The 15,175-nt window shown below is 41.0% G+C and overlaps 5 protein-coding genes across 5 annotated transcripts; 2 read left to right on the forward strand and 3 right to left on the reverse strand.

The window, feature by feature from the left end:
* Window positions 1-663: 663 nt before the first annotated feature.
* Window positions 664-4,151, reverse strand: BCR41DRAFT_317469 (CBF/Mak21 family-domain-containing protein). Its single transcript, XM_022021282.1, has 5 exons — window positions 3,455-4,151; window positions 3,088-3,322; window positions 1,903-2,940; window positions 947-1,709; window positions 664-832 (listed from the first exon to the last, which is right to left on the reverse strand). The coding sequence occupies exons 1-5, from the start codon at window positions 4,105-4,107 to the stop codon at window positions 738-740; spliced, it is 2,784 nt and encodes a 927-aa protein (XP_021885491.1). The 5' UTR covers window positions 4,108-4,151; the 3' UTR covers window positions 664-737.
* A 530-nt stretch (window positions 4,152-4,681) lies between these two features.
* Window positions 4,682-5,090, reverse strand: BCR41DRAFT_299842 (mitochondrial ribosomal protein L27-domain-containing protein; the record flags this gene model as incomplete). The annotated part of the gene is made up of 2 exons (XM_022020540.1): window positions 4,682-4,878; window positions 5,009-5,090. 2 exons carry the CDS (start codon window positions 5,088-5,090, stop codon window positions 4,682-4,684), a joined length of 279 nt encoding a protein of 92 aa, XP_021885492.1.
* Window positions 5,091-5,317: 227 nt separating this feature from the next.
* On the forward strand, window positions 5,318-6,633 carry BCR41DRAFT_345903 (hypothetical protein). The gene is made up of 3 exons (XM_022022801.1): window positions 5,318-5,732; window positions 6,155-6,259; window positions 6,431-6,633. The coding sequence occupies exons 1-3, from the start codon at window positions 5,433-5,435 to the stop codon at window positions 6,548-6,550; spliced, it is 525 nt and encodes a 174-aa protein (XP_021885493.1). The 5' UTR covers window positions 5,318-5,432; the 3' UTR covers window positions 6,551-6,633.
* A 162-nt stretch (window positions 6,634-6,795) lies between these two features.
* Window positions 6,796-8,793, reverse strand: BCR41DRAFT_345905 (hypothetical protein). The gene is made up of 4 exons (XM_022022802.1): window positions 8,406-8,793; window positions 8,115-8,244; window positions 7,915-7,985; window positions 6,796-7,711 (listed from the first exon to the last, which is right to left on the reverse strand). The coding sequence occupies exons 1-4, from the start codon at window positions 8,580-8,582 to the stop codon at window positions 6,830-6,832; spliced, it is 1,260 nt and encodes a 419-aa protein (XP_021885494.1). The 5' UTR covers window positions 8,583-8,793; the 3' UTR covers window positions 6,796-6,829.
* A 4,543-nt stretch (window positions 8,794-13,336) lies between these two features.
* Window positions 13,337-14,122, forward strand: BCR41DRAFT_345907 (hypothetical protein). Its single transcript, XM_022022803.1, has one exon. It carries the CDS (start codon window positions 13,580-13,582, stop codon window positions 13,973-13,975), a length of 396 nt encoding a protein of 131 aa, XP_021885495.1. The 5' UTR covers window positions 13,337-13,579; the 3' UTR covers window positions 13,976-14,122.
* Window positions 14,123-15,175: the final 1,053 nt, after the last annotated feature.

Genomic DNA, 15,175 nt, shown 5'->3' on the forward strand with positions numbered 1-15,175 from the left:
TTTGTCATATAAAAAAAAAACCTTCTGCCTTCCATTTTGATTTCTGCTGCAACGCTTTTTTGTTCTGATAATGTAATTTTCCAGGAAGAAGCATGTAGACATGGTCTCTGAAGCCAAATGCAATATCTATACGAAGTGGACTTATAACCTGACCTAACTTCCATCGTCCTTCTAAAGGTCTACTTTTGATGACCTTTATCGACTTTAGCTGCTGAATTTCCTCCATGAGTCCAACTAGTAAGCTCATCAGAAGATGCGTCTCCCGACCCAGTGGATTAGCATGGCTGTGCACGACTCTCCTGGGAGATTCACTTGCAGGACGAAAGGTATATTAAACTGTTTTTGTGTCATTTGCGTCTTAATTTTCACGTTCTAAAATACATCTTTTGTGGAGGTCAATTCATTCATTTTTATAAACAATTTCAATATAAATTTGTTCATAAAAACCACCTTCGACTGTACTGGACAACAAGACATTTTCAAGTTCTACATATCATTTTCCCTTGATACCAGTGACTCGTACTGAAGTTTTTTTCAGTACATCAGTACGAGTCACTGCTTGATACAGTTCATGCCTCTCGATGTTAATTCAATTTGGGTTTATCGTGCACGAACCATATCCTCACGTTACATCGGAACATCGGAAGTAAATTAAATAATGATGAAAGATAAATGTTATTGATGCATGAAATCGTGTATTGATTGGAAATGTGTGTCTGGTCTGATAATAACTCCCCTTATTCACTATCGCCCTGATCAATGAGATGTGCATAGTCCTCCATTGAGGCAAACACTGGCAGAGCTACCTTCTTTCTACGCTTCTTATGGCGACCTAATGGGTCCAAAAGAGAATTGGATATTAAAAACCGTTAATAACCGAGTGCAATTTTTTTTTTTTTTTTTTTTTTTTTTGAAATAGTTCACATAAACAATTCACATTCGTTACCTTTTTCTTCTTCATCAGACTCTTCTTCAACAGCGTCTTCCGTATCGCTGGGAACTATATCCTCCTCCTCATCCATAAACATGCTTGTTTCGTCTTCGTCACCCTCATCATCTTTCCAATTAGCCTCATCGTTACTAAATGACTCATCAACTTCTTCTTCTTCAATGTCACTCAACATAAGGTCCTCAAGATTAGCATCACTCAGATCGTCTTCATCTTCATCCACATCTTCCAATGCGTCCTTGGGCATATCATTCATCATTGCCCTCCAGACCTCATCTTCATCCAAATCAGAGCCATTGTCCTCCTCATCACTGTCCTTCCTCTTCTTCTTGGAGCCTGTAAAGTTATCCTCATCTTCATCCGATCCTGCTGATATGGTGCTCTTCTTAGTACTAGCAGGATTCATGGCCTTCTTCTGCGTGAAATATTTGTGGAAAAAGACTTGATCAACAGGAACATCTTCTTCTTTCTTTTGCCAAAAGGCCTCCGTGTTGACATTGACATCGTTTCCACCACCCTTCTTGAGCATAATGCTCGCTCCACGATGTGCAGCCATAGGTTGCATGATGGACGATCCCTTAGTACCCAATGCAGTGTTGACATCATCCCTCTGTTTTCTAGGGTTTTTGTACACCATGCGGTTCAAGAAGTGGATTAGAGCATGTTGATAAAACTCTGGTTTGCCCTCAATTGGCTGGAGAGACAAAATATGAGCAGCATATAACGAAACTGTAGGATGGAAATGTGATAGGAATGGTATCTGCAATTAACAAAAAAAGAAAAAAGAAAGATAGAAAAAAAAAAAAAAAAAAAAAAAAGAGACAATAAAGAGGATAGAACGCTGTTAGTATTATGCTTGACTTTTTTTTTTTTTTTTTTTTTTTTTTTTTTAAAAAAAAAAAAAAAAAAAAAAAAAAATAAAGAATGGATGGATGGCCACAAGTTGACTTTACCATTTCCCAAAGACATGTCTTATCCGCATTGCTATATAAAGGCTCACGCTTCCTTCCGTCATACTTGATGTTGTCTACTGGAGTTGAGGGAAGCTTCTTTTCTGTTTTCTCGCTTTCCTTGGACTCATCCTTTTCTCCATCCTTTTCCCCATTTGGTTCATCTTCGGGGACATCCTTGAAATTCTCTTCTTCATTATCTTCAGGCTGACTGATCATGTCAGAAAGACCAGGCTTGGATTCCATAAGTTTTGAAATCAAAAAAAAAGCTCCGCAGATGTATGGAGGCTGATGATGCGCACAAGACTGGACAAGACGCTTCATAAAGGACTTGATCCTTGGAAGGGACTGATCGGCCTGAAGTGCATCAAAGAGAAGGTTGAGGTAGATGGATTGCTTGGAAGTTAAAATCAAACGAGGATCTAACAGGGATTCGTACAAGGTCCTGTAGAAGCGATCTGAAGAAGCTTTCTGAATAGTAATGACGCGGAAAATCAGACGCAGGGCTTGGATCGAGGTGTTAAAAGTGCCAGTGTGAGTGATGCGGAAGATGATGTCCATATGAGCAGTGAATATCTTATCATCAATTTTGGCAAAAGGAAATGCGCGGTTGACTCCAGTAAGGACTGCGGCAATCATCTTGGAGTTTTCTGCGTCTTGCATATCCAAGATTTCTCCTGGTGTCCTGTGTGGTCCCTTGGACTTTCCAGCATCCTTCTTCCTCTTCTTGTCTACTTTGTTCTTGTTCTCTTTCAAGAAACTCTTTGTCTTCTTGACCTGTGACTCCTGGTCTCCCAACATGCGCTTGAAGAACACAAAATAGATGTCGATCAACTTGTTGGCGACATCCACTTGTCGTGAGTTCAAAATAGTCTGATTCAGAGTAATGATGGCGTAGTACTGTGCACGCTGTGAGACGCGAGGGCGCATTAACAATCGCTCAATCTCGCGGACTACAATCATAGTCATCCCTGGATGTGCTCTCAACAGTTGCTGAATCTCAAATGATGCTTTTGCGGAGACCTTGTTTTCATTATCACCCTATTAGAATCATTGTCATGAAAAGAAAAGAAAAATAAACAAATAGGGAAGAGACAAAAAAAGACACGATTAATGTTATTTCTAGAAATGTTGGATAGCCAGTAATACTCACCAGTATTCACAAAATGAAATGGGGGGGGGTCTTACCATCTTATTGACGAGCATTTCTAGCAAGGTGTTTTCCTGTTCTGGTTTCGAAGCCATTAACTCTGCAATGAAGCCGAGGATGCGGTGGCGAACATGCACAACAGGGTCGTCCGAAAGGATTTTAAGTAGCTGCACAAATTTCCAAAAAGTCTTCTTCAGATAATCCTCGAAAATCCACATGATCAGATGTTCGTTCGAAGCCTTAGGATGGGTCAATGGACGATCTTGAAAATACCTGTGGTTGAGGTAAACGGTATATTATAAGTTAATTAGTATTTGCGAAATAATATATATAATAAAGTAAAATAGAAAGTTTGAAAAGACATGTTTATATTCTCCTTGGAAGGTCTTATGCTAACACACGTACTTGAGCTTGCGATCAGGCAATATTCCTCCAATAAACAGATCCTTCAAACTCTCGATTGCCTTGACAGCTTCTGTCCTGCTCTTCTTTTCAGCCATGCTCATGAGCTTATCGAGGCTCTTTGTAGTATGTAGAGGTGACTCCTGCACCAACAATGTAAGGGCTGAAACACGATCGTTCAGAGTACCAGAGGACATGATAGTTGACACAAAGTTTTTGTCCGAAGACGATAGATTAGGGTTCTCATCATACTTTGTGTTCTCCTCTTCCAGAAGGCGCGTAGCCTGATTGACTTTTTGAGTGAGTGTTGTCTCGAGCATATGATGTTCCTTCCCATCGTCCTCCAACACCGCAAGTTCGTTGTTGTACCATTGCGGTGATGGTTCAAAGGTCAGTTTGACCTTGGTAGGTTTTAGTTTGGCTGATGTAAGCATGCCCTTTGGGATGCTACCATTAGCAGAAGGTCCCTTCACTACTGAGGCAAAGGCTTTTTGAACCTTGCTCTTGTCCTCCTCTCCAAGACCTTTATTGTTGCTGTTTCTATTGTTGTAATTGTTGCCATTGCCTTTTCCTTTGCTATTAACATTATTATTGCTCCAATCCTTCTTTTGAGCCTTATAACCCCTATCAGAAGGCTTTTTGTTTGGCCCAGCCATGGCAATGATCCCACAGAGCGAATGAAATTGGAAAAAAAAAAAAGTAAAGGAGGAAGGAATGGGTTTCCAACGTTTGTAGATTGTGTATTTACACTTTTTTTTTTTTTTTTTGTGACTGCTCCTCAAATCACAAACAAAGCCCTTCATTTTGGACGACACAATTATCATCAATATTTAAACCAGAAAATATATGAATGTATTCTATAACAGTAAGCTATGACATTTTTTTGTAAAGTAAATATACAATGGGGAAAGTAAACTAGAAAGATAAAGGAAAAAAGAGGGAAAAAAAAACGATAGTGTAATAGAGTAAATAATGTGAACATGCTGCTAAATATTTCTCGTTCCTGAGCGCTCTATTGCTCAGCCATAAACCTGGATCCTGACATAACAGCTATCTTTAAAGCAGATTGCTTTTACGAAGTAATCTTTTCAGGAGTGGGCACTTCAATTCTCTTTAGATAGTCCTTTGCTGTGAATGCTCCAGTGGTTTTTTGAGTCGAACGGGAGACATAGGGCAATAACTAATAATATATATATATATATAAAGCATTATTAGAGTTGTATACAAATACTATATCCAGGCGAACGTAGTGTAATTGACGACGATATACAACTTAAAAGAGTAACAGCGGAGGAAAATTTTCTGCTCGATCCATCTATTTACCTTGAAATCAGTCAGATCTGGCACTACAAACGAACGGACCTTTTCCCATTCAATCACATATCGTCCACGCTTAGTATGGCGACCCATAGAGCCACTTCCAGTTCCTATAAAGAGCCAGAATCCGGAATATAGAATGAAAAAAAAGACAACAAATCAGTCAATTTTTAATTCCATATCGCAAATAGAATAGTCGCCAGCTCCAGCTCTTGTATGCTTCAATTGTTTAATTTTTACCCTTATAATGGTTACGACCACGCTTGGCAGTGAGCTGCTGCCTAGAAGCCCCACGCATGATACAACGAGTGATTCCAAACATGGCAACTGAGAAACGAAATAAGAAGCGATGGATGAAATGATCAACTAATTGCTAATTGTGGTGGGGGCTACCTGATGCTGGAAGAGTGGCTTTGCAAGCGTATTAACATATTTTTTTTTGTGCGCCCCGGGTGCAACAGGAACAAATTGCGTACAACACATGCGATAAAATATTTCCCTGTACTATTTACATGGAAAAATCAACACACTGTTTCTTGCACGCTGCATGTCCAGTGGTTCCTGTAATTGAATGATTGATTAACATCACTCTTCTCTTTCACTCTCCATCACTCCACCCTCCCCACTCCACTCTCCTCTTTTTTCCTCTCCATTATCATCCATCATGTCTGCTGTTAAGACTGCTGCTGCTCACATTGATTGGACAAAATTGTCCACCTCTCTTGGCCTTAAAACCGAGACCGTCGCTGCCCTCAGCGCGTTCCGTAAGCGCAATGAGGAGGCTCGCCGCGTCTTGACTGATCTTCAGGAGCAGAAGACCGCTGTTGACTTTGCTCACTACCGCAAGGTTCTCAAGAATCAGGCTGTTGTTGATGAGCTTGAGAAGGCCTTCAAGTCCTTCAAGCCTACCACTTATGATGTTCAGGCTCAGATCAAGTCCATTGAAGCCGTTGAGGCTAAGGCTGTATGTGTTTTTCTTTTTTACTTGCTCCATTCAACCCATTTACACTTTACACACTCTGCAACTTGATCGACAACAATCCAATGATGCATTATCATCACAATTGAAAAAATTGAATCAAATCTCTTCATCACCAACGTCTTATTTCATTTTCATGACATTCATTTTATAAGATTAAGATCTACACTTTTTTTTTTTTTTTTTTTTTCCTTCTTCCACGGCATATATATAAATATTTGCATCCTTTCTCGCTTTTTTTCAACAATAATCAATCAATTCATTTTATTCCTACAAGTTTTCCAGGATTACATTCAGCCGAAATACATACGACTGTCATAACATCATCATCCACCATGTCTTCTGTTAATGAGGATTACATATGATCTGACCTGTCTGCTTGTTAACTTGTTAAAAAAATATTTTAGCTTGAGCGTGCCAAGTCAACTGCCACCAAGGTCGAATCCGAACTTGCTGATCTCCAGGCCACCTTGAAGAACATCGAGACCTCTCGCCCTATTGATGAGCTTACCGTACGTATTACTTTTCAATTTTTGCAAAGTTTTAAAAAAAGAGCCTTCAAAACTTGAAGAGATTGGAATGGGTTCATCGATTGAGAAGAGCAGGAGACATGTTGTTAGAAGCTGTGTTAGGAGTTTAACCTTCTTTTTCTTATGATAATTATCATTTTTATAACCACTTAGGTCGATGATGTCCTTAAATCTCGCCCCGAGATCGCCGAGAAGGTTGATGCTTTGTTGGCTAAGAGCAAGTGGGACACCAAGGGCTACAACGACAAGTTCGGATATGTTACTCTTTTCTAAACTAAATAATACTTGAAAATAGTAGATCAAGTAATCCGATAAAGAGAAGGATAAAAAATAAAACAAGGTGAAATTAAATGTCATTCGCATTGAAGGATCGTTAGTCAAACAATGAAGAAAGATGTAAGTGAGAGACAGATAGAATGATGCCATGAAGCATTACAACTTCATCTTTTTGGCGGTTATGAATGAGTGTCTTCAAGTTCAGCAAGATTCTTTGCGTATTTCCAACATGAGAATTTCAAGTGAAGTGTGTATTTTGCATATTTATTGATAAATCTAAGGGAAACTCTCGAGGTTGTAGTTGTATTGCATCAGAGGTGTAACTGGAGCACCTCCTGTTGAGAGATTGTTATTGCGGTTGTTCTGGCTCATGTTGTTGTTGTTAAAGTTGTTTTGGTTGTTGAAGTTATTGTTGTTGTTGTTGTTAAAGTTGTTGCCGTTGTTTCCAAAGTTGCCATTGGGTCCGCCATTCCCACCAAAGTTATTATGATTGGGGCCATTATTAAAGTTGTTGGGACCATTGTTGAAGTTATTGAAGTTGTTGTTGGGGTAACTATTGGGTGGACCATTATGAGGAAAATTGTTGTTGTTTGGTCCGTTGTTAGGAAAACTGTTGGGAGGGCCTCCACCGGGCCCTTGTGGAAATCCAGGGCCAGAGTGTTGTGGTACTGGGAATCTTGGTGGCATGTTGTTGTTATTGGCGATGTTGTTGGTTGGGAAAGCGTTACTGCCAGGGGGCCCTGAAAGGAAGGGTTGGGGCATCTGATTGGGATAGGGTCCTCCTCCGGGAGCACTTGCGTTACCAAACTGAGGTGATGTGTTGGTAGGATATGGGCTAGCACCTGGTGGGCGGAATGGAGAAGCGGCACCAAAACCAGGTCCTGATACAGGAGGACCCCCATATGGTGTAGAGGCGGGTGAGAAAGGTTGTGGTGGTGCGAATGGTCGTGGAGTAGCACTGTAGCCAGGTTGATAGATATTTCCTGCAAAAGGTGGAGGTGGGCCTACTGCGGGGCTACCGAAGCCGCTGGTTGGTGGCGTGTGTGGCACTCCATGCATTCCGAGGCCGCTCTGGAATCCTGGCTGAGTGTGTCTGATCGGTGTCTGGATCTGTGCCTGAGAGACAGGAGGCGTGCTTCCAGCTGCAGGTGGAGGTGCCTGACAAACGTAAACAAACAACCATGATGGAAGCAAGAAAAATCAACCGGTTAGAGAGCTACATGACCGAACAACGAAACAAGAAGAATGAAGAAATAATGCCTCTCCATGCTCAAAGATCTTTTTCATTTTGGTAAGTTTTGTCATCTTCCTCCCTCTTTTCTCTTTTACACGTTTCCTAAAACTAATGTTTACTCGCTTACCGCGGCGTAAAAGGTCAGTTCAAAGTAAATGTCGCCGGCGGGTGATCCATTGTACTTAATAGGGAACCATACTAAGAACATTTTTTTTCCAATGAAAAGAAATAATGTTATCACTTGTCAGTTTCTTGTCTATACTCCGCCCCTATTGTTCCTGGATGCGCCATTTTGTTATACTGCTGACAAAGAGACTCCTTTTTTACCATCGAGCTCGCCCTTGTCGACAACTTCGTGCAGTAATAGGGTTCCGTCGCCAATGAGTTCGTTCTTCTTGCCTTCGTCATAGACAGCAACATGCATGTCAAGTTGACCATGAAACACATCTAGTCGAACCTATTTTGACCAAAAGAGATGTGGCATGTATGCAAAAAAAAAAAAAAAAAAAAAAAAAGATGTCAGACAAAGAGACTGGTCAGCAGAAAAAAAAAAAAAAAAAAAAAAAAAAAAGGGGGAAGAGAGAAGGAAATGAGGGATGGATGGCTCATTTAACTTGCCTCTTGATCCCATTCTGGTTCAACCGAGGCGATGAGAGATGCACGTGTACGCTTCTTTTGCTCTGGACCAAGTTTGAGTTGGACATATGGTGATTGTTTTCCTCCACTGCGGTTGATGAGCTTCCTGCCCTTGATGGGAATGGCGACCAACACGCCGAGTTTATGCGGAGTGGTCATCTGTGAGTCTATTTTGTGTTTGTTAAAAGTGGATGAAGAGAAAGAAAGAAGAGAAAGAAAGAGAGAAGAGAGTTCAAAAGGTGTGGATGGGATGAAGTGATGAGTGTGTGAGTAAAAAAAAATGGGGGCGGATAGAGAACGGAGAGGGCTCTTTTCTCTGTTTATTTGGCCTGCCAATCTACTGCAGTGCACGCACAGAACTCAAAAAACGCCGTGACAAGTCTGACTAAAAGATTCTGTCAACGCGATAAACATCAACAGCAAGCTCATTTTGGACCATCATTTTTGTTTCCCAAAGATACTTAATTCTTGGTCGTGTGGACTTCTCTGCAGATAAAAAAAGAGAGATGCTCTCCTGTGACATGTTGAGATTTGAAGTTGTGGCTGTGGCTGGCTGTGGCGGTGGCGGTGATACAGTCGACCCTATTTGATCCGATACAGTTTGGAGCGGGCATGTTGCATCAGATTAGAGAGGATCTCGATTTATACAAACAAACTTCGCTAAAACAAGAAAAGGGTCCGGAGTCCTGGGATTCCTGATCGCAGCCGAACCACTTAGTCTGACTGGACATATGTCATGTAGATCAGATTAGAGGAGTACGATCGCAATATGTTAACTGCATTATTAACAATCGTACGAGCTCCACATGAAATCGTATACATATTTGAGCACTGCCACAAGCTATTGACCACTCTGCGTCGTCCCTTAAACAATACTTTAGGCATTGACATTAACTTTTGCAAGCAATACTTCGACAGACATGTACCCTTTGATAATGGAAGCGCTGAAAGTATGCGGAAAATAGGAACCATTTGTATTTTTACTAGCAACAGGTGTAGTTTCAAAAAGCTCATCTCCAAGGAACAAACCCATATCCCTCATTGCTCAAAAGAGACAATGCTATCTTCCTGTGTCCTAAAAGCGCACCATAATCCTGTTGAAGCTTTCAGAGGCATTTTTTGCCTCATGGTTCGAGAATTAACTGACTTTCTGTCAAGTTTTATTGTTTTGAATATCACAGTGAATCTGTTCATTCGAGTAGTTCAAACCGATTCTTTGGAAAACCAACAAGCATCAAACAGTCACCATGGCAAGTGAGTGAGGACCTTACTGTGTCGCGCACGGACCATGGGGTAACCTTCCAAATTCTTTTACAGAGGAAATTCAAGTCGCACGCGGCTATACATTCCTCCGAGGGGGGCTTTTAAAAAAGGTCGCAAGCCCCGGTGAGGACTCTGTTGTTCTTGAGGCAGAGGGAAAATAGGATTGAGAATCCAAAAGACTTCAACCCTTTTATAATCCCGCCACAAATGGAAGAATTTTGATGTATCAGAGATTGCATCCCTGGTATTGACTTTTACATAGAAACAATATGTCTATGATTTACGTTTACGGGTGTTGTATAAATATACAACATCATACTCTTTTATTATGTTATCGTGTTTCTTATTCTCTTCCTCTTGTCTCTTTGTTACACTATGCGCCGCAAAACATAGAACCCCTTTAACGGGATATATGCTACAGCGATATGAACTGGTACGGTTGGTACAGTGGCAACGTGCACTAGTGGAATATCTATGAATGCCAACAGCTCTATATTATAGCAATTTGGCCTGGCACTTGCTGTTAGAGGCAAGGACTTGAGCCTACAAAAAAAAGTCCCGAATGACAAATTTTAGATCAGTATGAAGGCTGGCTCGGCAATATACTTCTATCAAAAAAGAAGTCAGGAAGGAGATAGAAAACAATAGCGGTAGAGATTTGGTGATTTGTCTATCTTTAGGCTAGTGAAAAATGGTGAAAGCTGGTAGATGAGCAAGGAAGTGGAGGCAAGTGAAAGATGAACATAGTCGCCATGATGATATAGCTTGATACTTGGTATTTGCTAACTTTTTTTTATTGATTGATTTCACTTATTCTTGGCAGTTGTTTTCTACTAATAGAAGGCATAGAGGACTGTCTAACCTGCCCATGAGTTGATGAAAGCTAAGTGGGCAAATTTGCCCGTTTTACGGTTCAAGGGAAAAAGTAATTTATGACACAGTTCATGGGAGTAGAAGCGCATAAAAGTATCGAATAGTCGTCGCTATTCCAATTGTACTTTAAATTGGAGCCGAAATCTTGCATCAGATAACGAGTTATATATTTATTCTAGGTTGTCGTCATCCTCGTAAACATCTTTCTTTTATGATGGAGCAATGCCTATGCTTCTCGGAGGCCATTACCTTGATACCATTGCCAATTGGCTCTGAGAGCATTTCACAGTAGTTTATGATAAGATAATTGAGAACGTCGACGTCCTGCTTGGTGATATCTCCTCTACGCCACCGTACCCTTCTATAAGTTTATCTTGAAGATAAGAGAGATTGCTTTCTTCTGACTCCATTCCAAGGTAGTACAAACAGCCCCATTGTTCAAAGGTTAAGATAGGAGCCTCAGCAAAGCAGCTGCAGGTGTAGGCTAGGATCACTCAGAAAACAGAAGCCTGATTGACTACTTTTTCGAGAAAAATAGCCAAACAGGAATGTTTGCAGACTTCCCAAAAGTAAGCTCTCGTCTACAGCTACGAAGCGTGCGCGGGGTGGAGCACCACGTACTTCCGTGCCCTCAGGTAACTCTGGTCCAGCCTCCTTGGATGATGAGTCAGGCACTTCAGATACAGAAAGAGCGCATGCCTCTAGCATCAACTGGAAATGAGGCTCCAAGATGCTGAAGAATATCGAGGTTGTTTTCGATGGAACGTCCTCAAGCTCTGGTCCGACACCGCTTGTCGTTGTGATAGATCCTAGAGAGGTGAAGACATTGATTGCAGTAACTCTAGGCCTAGGAGAGCCCCAAGTTCGTTGCTTCACCACCATCCCTCGGTCGTTCTTGTACCCGCCATATATCAAGTACCGTCAATGCTTGAAGAGAGAAAGGCCCAACTCGGTATCGATATGATCGACTCAGCGCTACCGCTCATGACGCTTTCAGGGGCCAATTCGTACTTGGAGTACCTGTACAGGGATGAAGAGGGAGAATGACTTCGGTCTTATTATCTCAGTAAGTGTCACCTACGAAAGACTGGGGCTCGAGAAAAGTCCAGAAAGCTGCATACGACTATGAGATTGATTCAATCCTTCAAATTGCTGGAGGGAACAACGGGAGCAAGATTGATGCCTCCAACTCTGCAGTTTCCACAATCAGTCTTGATTCTTTCAACACACAAACTGGATTGTCCTCGAAGCATTCCGAGTTCAAAAAGTAATTCATGACGAGAGTAAGTATCGAAAAAAAAAAAAAAAAAAAAAAAAGCATTTTGGTCCCATTCTCTCTTCTATTTATATTATTTTATTTTTCTCAAATAGGCGAGGCTTCATGGATACGAAGTTGTTGGTGTTCAAGAGTATTACATTGATACTAAATGTGCTAAATGTCCGCCTCAACTGCAACGCATTCCTGGAAAGTCATAGTAACAGGTCCAAATATTGTCGAAGCTGTTAGCTGTATTGTGATCGCAAGATGGTCGGATCTGAGAACATTGCGCGTGTGTGCCTATCCCATTTAAACTACACAAATGAGATCCGACAAGTTCAAGTCAACAAGTTCATAGGCATTAGGGGCACCTTCACAAATTTGTAAGTTTTTATTTATTGTCAGAAATGTGATGCATCAAGATAGTTTTTTCATATTATACTCAAAGCTACCTTTTTATTATTAAAAAAAAAAAAAAAAAAAAAAAAAAAAAAAAGACGGTATATATATATATTTGTATAAACTGTTTCGTCATAGCGAAAATAATAACTAGCCCGCTTCATGGATGGATGGGTTCTTTACCTGAAGGAGATGGATGGATGAGGATGGGTTAAATATAAATAGTGAGAACAGAAGTGAAAACTGATTAAAAAAATAACGATTTGAGATATTTTTTGAATTGAAATGAATGGAGGCTTGAGTTGCAAACAGCTCCATGGTTAGTTTAAAGGCCGCCATGGTACTAAGCACACCGGCCATGGTTCTGATTACACCAATATGCCGATGGGTCTCATCTATCAGCACACCCTAGGAAAAGCCGACATTGTGCACTGAAACAGTCATCATACTCGCCAGTCACTTTACCTCTGACTCTCGAACATTTATTTTTATCTCTCAGCTTGCTTAAGCTTATCATCCACAACGTCTTGAGCGAATCCGAGTGTTTGGTACCTACGGGACCATGATGATAAAGGATGTAGTCTATGTTTGTGATAGACCCCAATAGGCTATGATTGAGAGCCCTGAACCAAGGGATGCTCTCCCTGGATACTATTCCGAGCCTTATGTTCAGTGATAGCCGAAATGGTTGGTCATATTAATAATGTGTAATGTGTGTATTAGACGAACCAAGCCTAGGAAGTAGCTTTTCCAACTTGTCAAGTATCTGAGCAAGACAAAGGCATAGATGTGGACCACTATCGAGTTATAACGTCTTTGATGGCATTTCAAGCGACTTCATAGAGAAAGAGATTGTTTAGTCTTGGCGTAGGTCCATTCCAGGAACAAGCTAAACTGTAGACATGTGCTAAGAGAGCACATCTCAGATTAAATGGGCATAGCAACGATGGACATGTACACAAACATGTATAAAATATATAAACATGTATTTGTAGTTCACATGAGGGGATGAACTAATGCATAATAAACAAAGAGCTAAAATATGTCAGCACCCCGGTAACCGACCAAAAAGAGCACGAATCGTGCCTCTGCTCCTCTCTCATTTCCTGTTCTTGGATGGAAAGCTTCCAAAATAAGATTATTTTTATTATTTTTTTACGCCCATCCATCCTATCCACCCATTGGTAATTCTCCTGAGAAGATTCATTTTCTATTTAAACCCCACCTTCAGCTACGATTGACTCCACTCGACTCTGTTCTTCTTTCTCATTTCCCCTTTCACTAAATCTCATTCTCTCCTCCCTGTATTATTTACACATCTCACAGTACCAATCGCATTTACACATACACACACATACATATCATGCTCGTCAACCTTGCTTCCATTGCAACTACAGTGCTTCTCCTTGGCTCAGTTATCTCAGCAGCCCCAGGCAATCCGGGCCAGATTGTCCAGATCAAGTCCGGTACCAACTGGTGCATGATGATGCCACCTGAGGAAGGCGGTGATATTGCTGCTAGTGAAGATTTTGCCATTGCCTTCTGCACCAACGAGGATGTCGATGCCCCTGGTGCCAAGATCTTCCCTCCCGGCTTCATTCAGTCGGCTAACTTTGCATCTGGCAAGGGTTACGTCCAGGTTACTGGCAAGATTGACCGTACTAAATACAGCTTGGCCGAGACTGACCAGGGTGGCCAATATGATATCAAGGCACCTGTTGGTAAATATATATATATATTTGAAATAATGAATATGTAATAGTTGGAAATGATACTAACGGATTTGTTTATAATCTATTGAAGGATCGGCATGTGCTGGCTACAATCACTATGTAAATTTAATTGAGCCTCATTCCAACACTTATTGTATCCGTTGCTGTGATGAGAAGATGGATTGTAACATCGGTAAGAGGCTCTGTAGTATTTTTGATTTCAGAAGGATATAGTGTAGTTTCTTGTTTCTGATTAACACTCTCTATTGTATCTCTCTGTATTGTTTATCTGACCATTGTACTCTTCAAGGCAAATCTACTTTTGGTTGTGCATACATTATCCCTGGTGATTATTCTGGCCCGTCTGATCCTGATGTACCTGTAAGTCAGTTGACAACATGGACGCGTTCGACCTATAAAAAAGATTAAGAGAGACTTTTATTAATTTTCTTCGATCTATTCCATTTATTCCTGCACCAAAGAAGGTTTCTGCTCCTGTGACATCTACTACAGGTCCATCGTCTGTTGTGTCACCAACTGCCATTACTACGGCCGTAACCCACGCATCCTCTTCTGTCAGCCCTGCCAGCACTACCGTCACTACCACCACGGTCAGTGCTTCATCTTCTCAAGGGACCAATGCTGCTGTTGCACAAAGCTACTCTGCTCCCATGCTTGGCGTTGCAGCCGTCGCAGCAGCAGTAATCCTTCTTTAATAAAACGTATGATGGTCACATTATTTATTTACACCTAATAAACTTAATGAGGGGAGGACATAGATACACAGGTTATGTAATACACTAACCATCATATAAATGTGTACAGTATATTGGAATGTTATTTTTTAATATAAAACAGATGCCTGCTCGTTTCGTGCAGAAGTGAGTCGAGACTTCTTGCCACTGGGGACAAATCTTCAAAAGGAGCAGCAACAGCAGAGCAGTCTTTGACAATAGACTAGGTTAAGGGAAACATAAGGTGTCCCCAAGGCAAATGGCCTCCAACGCAGAGAGAAAGAGAACAAGAACAAGAGCAAAAGAGAAGAGGGAAAAATAGGGAGGATAAATGGATTGCTTGGGTTGTGGACTACAGCTACGTGACTGTCACGTGCACGCGGCAAAATTCCGGGTAATTGATCCAATTTTAATCGGAGCAAAAAAGATTCTTTCTTTCTTTCCATCTGTGAATCTGGCTAGTTGACTGACTAGATGTCTGGTTGTTTGTCTATCGTTTGATTGTCAAAAAGA

This window comes from Lobosporangium transversale (assembly GCF_002105155.1).
Source record: "Lobosporangium transversale strain NRRL 3116 chromosome Unknown BCR41scaffold_3, whole genome shotgun sequence".
Lineage (NCBI taxonomy): Eukaryota > Fungi > Mortierellomycota > Mortierellomycetes > Mortierellales > Mortierellaceae > Lobosporangium > Lobosporangium transversale.